Source organism: Pangasianodon hypophthalmus, chromosome 19 (genome assembly GCF_027358585.1).
Source record: "Pangasianodon hypophthalmus isolate fPanHyp1 chromosome 19, fPanHyp1.pri, whole genome shotgun sequence".
In the NCBI taxonomy this organism is placed as follows: Eukaryota; Metazoa; Chordata; class Actinopteri; order Siluriformes; family Pangasiidae; genus Pangasianodon; species Pangasianodon hypophthalmus.
In genome coordinates this window covers 21,062,715-21,071,947 of record NC_069728.1, presented here as the reverse complement: position 1 = coordinate 21,071,947, position 9,233 = coordinate 21,062,715, and the positions used below count along the sequence as shown (strand labels likewise).

Sequence of the window (9,233 nt, the reverse complement as noted above, 5' to 3'; positions counted from 1 at the left end):
AATCAAAAATAATGGAAATAAAAATTATTGTCTATTAAAGTTTTACTCTACATTTGTGTTTGCAGAAATGTGCTATATGAGTCACAACTGGATCGTATGAGCTGAGATGCTAATATAAATGTTTTTAAAAAACAAGGTTTGCTCGAGCAAAATGATGGTAAAAATCATCTTTCTAAAGAAGAATCTTCTGCAACGTCTGCTGTGTTTTAATCAGAAGTTTAAACACAAACACAAACTCACCATCATTCAAATCCAAATTCTTTATTTAAAAAAACAAACAAAAAACAAAGAAAAAACCTCTTTATGTACAATTTGTGCAAAAAACATTAAAGGTGTCGAGGACTACACTGTAAAGTCATTTTCAAGGCACGTACATGAGACAACAAAGAGATTGTGAAATTTAAAAAAATGAAGAAAAAGTCGCTTTGGTTGCTGTGGATCTCTCGGGATTATCCAGTTTAACCCATAAAATAAAATAAAATAAAATGTTGTGATGTAGTGATGATGTTTTGGAGCTGGAGGTAAAGCTAATAATCGAAACGCTCGAGATTTACAGACGTTATGGCTTTTTCTTGGTTTTCCAAAATAAGCAAGTGTGTGTTCTTTATTCAAATTAAATAATTAAATAATTAATAATTAAATAATGATTGAGATTTGGAAGATTTAAGGACATGTAGATCATTAATTTGCAACCGCGTTTTGCTCAAATCCGCCTCACAACCGTTTCTGCTAATTATTCCAATCTGAATCGGTGCGAATCAGTCACTCAGTCCCGAACCCCTGAACACGCTCTGCAAATAAACACAAAACATCAACGTCTGAGTCACTGCGTCATTAAAAGGCAAAAATGCAAAATGTCGTCTGGGTAATTTCCACTCCTGCTTTCTTTCTCTGAAACTTTAGAGGTGCAGCTGATGATTAAAACCGTTCGTCATGAATTTTGGAAGAAAAAAAAACAGTCTGGACTCAATCAGTGAACGTCGGCTCGTGAAGAATAAAATCCACCACACAGAGAGAGAGAGAGAGAGAGAGAGAGAGAGAGAGAGAGAGAGAGATTGTACAGTTTTATGAGACATGACGCATTAAATCCACAACTATTCATTAAAATCCGTCTTCACAAAAAAGCCCAACGTGAACGAATGTTTCTGAGCTTCTGTGCTCACATTCTCGAAGCGTTAGCATGATCGCCAAGTAAGCAGGAGCTGATGAGCCCGTAATCATCGAGGCTCCACCGGCAGCGTTTGTGCTTCTGAAAAGAAAAAAAAGCCAGGATCTTAATTTTTTAAAGTCGTAATTTTAGACCAGTACGAAGATCACGTCGTTTAGAGCAAGAAAGAGATGCTGCCGAGGTTCAGGATGAAAACGTCGTCCAGGTAGAACGTTCTTTTAAAAGAGCCGTTCAGAAAAAAACCACTTCTTTACCCCAGATGCGTTCCATTAGCAAAGTGGTGCCATTTTAGCGTCGTGTAAACTTTATAACGAAATCAGCATGCAGTGAATAAGTGTACGATGCTAACCTGGAGGCTACAGGCTTCCGTTACTCGCTAGCTACTTTAGCCTCAAAGCTCTATACTGCTGAATCAGCTGCATCTTTATACATAAGCAATAAAATACGTAGTGACGGAGTTCCTGCTTCCACCCTGAAGTTGATGCTTTTCCTACAACAGCACGTTGTTTGGTGTATGAACTTTCTGGTGTATGAGGAATTTTTTTTAGGAAAAAGTTCTGAATAAAATAAAGTTTCAATTCTCAAACACAAACTCCGGCTGTGTGGAACGAGGGTCAGCGCAGTCTGAGAAAAATACTTCGACAGCCGCATAAGTCCAGTAGCGCTTTTTCTTTCCTCTTTCTCAGAGACACATCTGTTTTTGCTACATGAACAAAATACTTGTGGGTTTTTTTACAGTTCGAACATGTGGAGTTCGAATTACGTCTGCGCTCTGAACAATCTGAGCTCGATGATGTTCACAAGCTGGCTTTATTTCTCCAAAATTATTACCCTGCCAGTCTCCAAAGGGTTAAACGCTTTCAATCAGCCTCTTCTCTCTCTCTCTCTCTCTCTCTCTCTCTCTGTCTCTTTTTCCTGATTCATTCCTCCAGGGCGAAAATAACCTCTACATATTTCTCGTCCTTTTTCTTTTTCTTTCTTTCCTTTTTTTCAGAACCAGGGATTATGAGCGAGAAGGGAGAGATCCTTTGAACTTGACCCACGAAATAAAATCTTGTCAAAGCAAATAAAGTCAGCGAGTAACAGTGCATAATAAGGAGTTCTCCACAGTGAAAAAAAACGCCATCCCTAAGCAGGCGCCCTGGCTTGGAAAAACCAGCGCAGCATTAAAAATAGTTTTAATTGCGCTCATGCAGGGATCTGAGGGCAAACCGAGCTCTGGCACATACCACTTTGCTCGGATTCAAGAAGCAATTTTTTGCTGCTCTACAATTCATCATCCTACCTAAACAGCTGCCTGATTAAAGTAGCACTTGATCAGTAAAAAGAAAACAGAGGAAAATCCGAGCCATACCTGTAACCATATAAGCACAAAACAGGCAACAGAGAGATCTAGCTTTCCGGCAAAGTGAAAGAGGCAGAAAGGACGACTATACGAGGTGTCGAACTCAAGATGGACCAAAAATAACATTATTGTATGAGATAATAACGCACCACAGACTCCAGTGCTCGTTAGGAAGGGTGTATAATTTGTAAATCCTCTAAAATAATTTGTAAGGAGCCTCCAGAGCGAGACACACAGACATTAAACACCAGTGATTGAGTGTATGAGCTCATAGACACCTGCTCCAAAAACCTCCCAAAACCCCAGCAACCCTCTGTATGTTTGACTTTGTTTGACATGAAAATCTAAACACGACGGCAAAAACAAAAAAAGCAATATGAAATTAGTGGTACTGGATCTGTAACGTTTGGTTAATGGTTGAAAGAATCCTCCAGAGGAAAAAAAAACCTGCCCTCTGGTGGCAGAAAGCCAAACCAAACACTACACCAGCTTGTAGATCAACTCACAAGCTCTTTCTCTTGGCCCCTCGCTAGCTTTTGTGGTGTTGAAATGTTGTAACCATGTTCAGATGTGACTTTCACAAAAAGCTCAATTTCCTGAACGACTGCTGCACTCCGCCACGTCGACAACAAGACTGCACGAAAAAAAGTAAAAACAGCTCCGCTCCTGTATTATTTTTTCCACTGCAGGCTAATCAGCGGTGTTTAATTTTCCTCACCAGTTTGTTATCTTAACTACTGTTTCTCTGCAGGGGTTTGTGTTTCGGTTCTCAGCGAGGTATCGACGTTCACACCCGAGAGGCAGAAAACCTGGACTAATGCACTTAACACCAGCCTTGATTGTACAAACACAACTGACTTACACCAGGTCCACGCTAATTACAAAACCATTTGCTAAGAAAAATAAAGAACAAACCCAAAGCCGAATTCCACGTAATTTTCTGCAATATAAATTACCATGGGGATATATTCATATTTAGATTTTGATTTAGATATAAAACTGTGTGTGTGCATTGTACAATCGTACAGTGAATGTTTATTACGTCTGTAAAAAATGGTCAAAGCATCACGTGTGGCAAAATTCCACACCAGGAACATTGCTGCTCTTGCAGTAAACAATGCTGTTGTTACTGAGGTGGCAGTCTCTGTATCCAATGCCAACATTGGGTGTGTAAATGGGCTGGATCCTGAAATCGCCCTTCAGAAGCTGCTCATTGTTCAGCGGCACAATCTGAAAGCTGGTCTCGGTCATTTCCAGGATGGAGTTATCCTTCTTGGTGCCGGCTTCACAGTAGTCATCTTTTCTCCTGCCTCTGTTGTATTTCCATTTGGATGAGGAACAGGAAGACCTGCTCTTCTTGTGCATGTACCAGCAAAAGAGACTAAGTAATATTATCAAAACAATCAGCACAACGCCCCCGATCACGCCAGCTAAAAGGAACGTAGACATGACGTCCTGTTGTGCAACCTGATCCAACTCAGACGGATTGTTGGAGTTTTTCGAGGCTGATTTGGTCCTTATCTCTGAACAGATCGTATCCTCTCCGGGTCTGTAACTATTTAAGGAATCCAGAATGTAAACACAGATCCGGTACTTGGATCTAGGTTCCAAGTCGTACAAGTTAAGTCTCCGTTGCTCTCCAGGGACCGTCCTCTCTTGGCTAATATCCATCATTAAATTCTGACTCCTCTTGACCCAGGTGACTTTGTAAGCCGTCACAGTGAAATAAGATTCCCAGCTAACCTCCACGCATGTGCTGTTCACGACATTCAAGGATATTTTCAAAGGGTCTTCGTAGGGAGGATAGTGAGCAGGCGGGAAATTGGGCACTGGAGGCGTGGGATTGGTTGTGGTTGGGTGGAAAACTGTGGTTGACATGGTGGTGACGGGGGTGGTTCTGGGAGGGATGGTGGTTCTACGAGGCGGTGATGGAGACGGAGGTAAGCGAGTCAGCCACGGATCGATTTCAGTACTAGCCGGACACTGAAGGACATCAAGGTTGAGTTCTCGGATTATCATGCCCTTTAGCTTGTCTGGTTGGTGACATGCAAATCCGCGGACGTTCACGGAAGATGGCAAGGACTTCAGCCAAAAGACAATCCACTTGATAGCGCAATCGCAGCGCCAATGGTTGCTTCGAACATTGAGATATGTCAGGCTTCTCAGCCCATCAAACACACCCTGTGGTACAGTCTGTAGCAGGTTAGTCGATAGATCGAGTTTCTCAAGCTTCCTGAGCTCGGAGAAAACCAAAACGGGGATGTCTTTAATCTGGTTTTCCTGCAGGTTCAGTTTAGTAAGAGACACCGAAGGAAGCAAAGGTGGTGGCATCGTGAGAGAATTCCGGGATAACGAAAGCTCTTTGAGGTTGACCAGGTTCTTAAAGGTACCGGGAGCAATGGCATCATCCTCCAGAAGATTTCCATCCAGTAACAGCCGCTGTAGATTGGTAACATTTTGAAAAGCTCCTTCATCTATCTCGGCAATGCGGTTTTCATCCAGACGCAGTTCCTTAAGGTCTGCTGGTAATCCGATAGGAACACTGCTCAAGTGATTCTTGGTGAGGAAGAGGAGCTTAAGGTTTACCGCTTCCCGAAAAGCCCCTTCCTCCACTCCAACTGTGGAGATGGAGTTGTCGTCCAAGTGCAGTTCTTCCAGCTTGGGTAGCTGGGCAAGTGCTGCTCTGGAAATGGTCTGAATGTTGTTTTCCTGTAAATGGAGTATTTTTACATTTCTGGGAAGGTTGAGAGGGAATTCGTCCAGCTGGTTCCCATACAAGTAGACAGTCTCCACCGATGCCACATTGTGGAGCTCCATCGGAAATCCAGCGCTGTTGATCTGGTTGTTGTGGAGGTAGAGGAACTTGTATCCCTCCCCAATACCCAGAGGCACAGATGTCAAACTCCTCTCATTACAGTAAATATAAGTTTTGTCGCAACGACACTCTTTGGGACATGATGCAACGAGATCGAACTGCACATGCAAACTCAGCAATACGGTAAACCAAAATCGAACAAATGAGGTCCAATCGTTATTCCACCGTCCGACTTGGAACTCCATTGTGGGAAAATGAGAATGAAAGAAAGAAAAAAACCTCAAAGCCACCCACAAAATCTGTGGTTTAAGAGGAGGAGAAGTAAATCCACCAAGGTGCTTTATAGGATCGCACTAATGCAGAGTTCGCAGAGAGGAAGTCCGGGGTTAATCCTTCGATAATTGCTAGTCCTCCACCTCAGCGCCACGCTCTCTTTTTCGAGGTCAGAGGTTCCATGATTGGCGCCATCCATGCTAAAATATCAAAGCACGGCAGGACTTGTTTGGCCCAGAGCCTGTGTGAAATTGCAACGGCAGCCCTGGAGCTGAGAAGCTGAGAAGCCCACGACTCCTCCTTTCCTCTCCGTTACACTCCACTGGGTCTCAACCCAGGACAATTTCAGGCAGTGGGACATCTGGAGCCCAGGACCTGTGAGAAGAAAGAAAAGGGCTGATTAAAATTCAGCTTTTTTTCTCAGTTTTTTGTCGATGCACCAAAAGGAAGAGGACATTACAAAAGCTCTTGGTCATCATTTGAGAATAGACATTAACTCTTCTACCTAAATAATTTGACATGAAAATTAGATTTGGAAAAGTAAAGTACTTCCATCGTGGAAGGACAAATACAAGTGTGTTTTATAGCTTGCAAGTTACTCTGTATTCAGTAGGGAATTTCCACTGAAAGACCTGTAAACACACGTATCCAGCGATTATACTCTTTCTGAGACTCAAAACATGGAATCATCATAAATTACAATAAGCATTTGAAAATAAACCCTCAACCCCACAGTGAGGAATTAAAACTGATGCAAATTTATTTAAGGAGCCCAAAAGAGGTTTCGGTTGTTTACATTATAATTATAGAATTATAGAATTATGGGAAACATAGACCATGTCTGTCTTTGAGACACGTTTTGATTAAAGTGTTCATAAATATAAAATATACATTCGTCTTTGTGAAGCTGCAATATGATGATCGTTAAAGTTTCTTGAACACTGTTGGGAACCCTTAAAGTAGAACCGAATCATTTTAGGTGATTAAGAGCCTTTAAACTCTTAAAGGTCTTATGGAGAACCCTACCATGTTGTTTCTACATCAGAAAGGGTTCCAAGTAGAACCATTTTTGGAAGGTAAGAGCTGTTAATTATCCAATAAACCATTTAATAAGCCTTAATTTTTTTTAACCATTGAAGGTTCTTTTGTTTGTCCCTCGGGGATCCCGTAGAGCCTTATAACAGAGTGTTTACCCATTAGAAACAATTCCAAGTAGAGCCATTTTAGAATAAAAAAAGGTAATTATCCAATGAAAAATATCCAATCCATTATCCTCTTTTATGGGAAGCCTTAAAGTTTCCCTGTTAGAACAGGTTCCAAGTAGAACCCTTTTAGGCAACTAAGACCCTTTAATTATCCAATTAACTCTTTTTTTTTTCTAAAGGTCATTTTCAGAGTTCATTACTTCAGTCCAAAAGTCACGTCAATATTTAATTCAGAATCCTGAAACTAAATTCATTTAAACTATATGAACATTAATACATACACTCTTAGGAAAAAAAGGGTTCTTCAAAGGTTCTTTAAAGGTTCATTGGATAATTAAGAGTTTTTAGCTTCCAAAAATGATTCTAATTGGAATGACAGGTTCCAGTTGTTAATTAATAAATAATGTCCAAAAATTTAACCCCTTAATTATCCAGTGAACTCTTAAAGAACCCTCGAAGAACCCTTTTAATTTCTAAGAGTGTGTGTAAGAGTGTGTGTAAGTGTGTGGTACAAACTCCAAACTATTCCACATTATTTTCCTCATATTTAGAACCTGTCAAGGTTCCAAGTCGAACCATTTTATAAAGCTAAGAACCTGTTAGAAAAAAAGGGAATCTTCAAGGGTTCATTGGATAATTAAGGATTAAAAATTATTGTCACTATTTTCTTCATAATATCTTCTAGAGCATTTCATGGTTCCAACTAGAACCCTTTTAGTAAGCTGAAAACCCTCAATTATCCACAGAACCCTTACAGAGCCCTTGAAGAACCCTTCTACCAACACAGCTGAATGTTAAACTCCTGACAGGTTCTCGCTGTTAAGAAAATAATGAGCAATAAGAATTAGACTCTTGGAGAAAAGGGTTCTTTAAGGGTTGACTGGATGATTAAGGGTTCTCAGCTTTGAAACATCGGTTCTAACAGGAACCTTTTCTGATGAGAAGCTACAGCTCAGTTACTCTGACGTGAGTAGGGAATTTCCACTGAAAAGCCCGTGAACACACACGAAATGTGGAACACTACACAATAACCATCGTCATAAAATAAAATAAGCATTTTAAAATAAACCGGCGAGTCGCCATGGCAACAACAGCGATAAATTAAACCTGACACAAATTCAGCTGAGTTTCAGGCATGGAAGAATAAATTCATATTAAACTAAATAAACACAGTGTATTTACACTCTAACCGAACTCTCGCAGGTGAAACGCCCGCGGCTTCCTCACGTCATGTGTGTATACTTTTCTGTAATTTTTACAGTTTCGTGACTGGTTAAGCATTTAGTTGGGGGAAAAAACGAATATATAGTGAAGGAGGGAGGCAGGAGAAGAGTGATGGATACCAGCTGTCAGACGGAATGGGACAGGAGGATAATTTAGCCGCTCCACCCGCTATAACGATCGATACGCACTATTTATCCCCGTGCACAGGATTTAAGAGTTGACCCAAGACTCAATATCGAGGTTTAAGTGCTTATCCACTGACCCAGATGATTGAAATACGGTTTAAGGTCTTAATGTACAGCGTATTAAAGACATACTTCACTCCGCTTCGATCCCAAACACAGCACAATAGCATCAGATGATTCGTTTTATTATTCAACAAACACCCAGATAAACGAGTAATAAAAACATTATGAAGTAAAGGAAGATATCCGGTATATAGCAGTAAGTATATAATATCTACTATAAGTGTGTATAAGTGTATAATAGTATTTTAAATATGTTAATGAAGATATTAAAGTTTGTATATCCAGGTGCCAATATTTAATTTTTGTATCATTATGATTGCTTCAGCTCTACTTTATTGTGTAAGGAATGAAACACAGCGGGGCAGGAGGTGTCGTTATCCATTTATAGCTACATTAAAAATAACGTGAAACAGGTTCTCACTTCCGTTATAGCAGCTATAAACAGTCGTTAATGGAGATATTAAAGATCGCTCTCTCTCTCTCTAAATTCAGGTTAATAAATTAAAAAAACGCAGCTTGTCATCTCTGACTGTTAGAAAGCACTGAAACTGGAGACTCCTTCCGTAAATGTTACACAAACATCTCCTTACTTCAAGAAACGTCAACGATTACGCACGTTTTTAAATCCGTTAAGGCGGAGCGTCCGCTGTACACGCCCCTGTGAATTAGCCGTTGCTATAGAAACCATAACATATTAGAACGAGAGCAGTAATAATGGCTGAATATTGAGTTTGTGAAGCTCCAGGTAAAAATTGTAAATCATTAGTAAAAAAAAAATTAAATTAAAAGGTTGCAAGGTGAATATTAGGTCTGAAAATATAATACACACATCTGCGGGAACCTTTAAAGGTTCTATGTAGAACCCTACCACAGTGTGTTTACCTCTCAGAAGCTAAGAACCCTTCATTCTCCAGTGAACCATTAAAGAACCTTTGAAGAACCTTTTTTTAAAACA

General features: G+C 40.2%; 1 protein-coding gene across 1 annotated transcript in view; it reads right to left on the bottom strand.

Annotated features, from left to right (window-relative positions):
- Positions 1–245: 245 nt before the first annotated feature.
- flrt2 (fibronectin leucine rich transmembrane protein 2) overlaps positions 246–9,233 on the bottom strand; it is a 13,125-nt gene continuing 4,137 nt past the window's right edge. Inside the window, exon 2 of the mRNA XM_026911121.3 lies at positions 246–5,976. Coding sequence (XP_026766922.1) covers positions 3,579–5,573 — 1,995 coding nt within the window. The 5' untranslated portion in view covers positions 5,574–5,976 and the 3' untranslated portion in view covers positions 246–3,578. The remainder of the gene's footprint in view (positions 5,977–9,233) is intronic.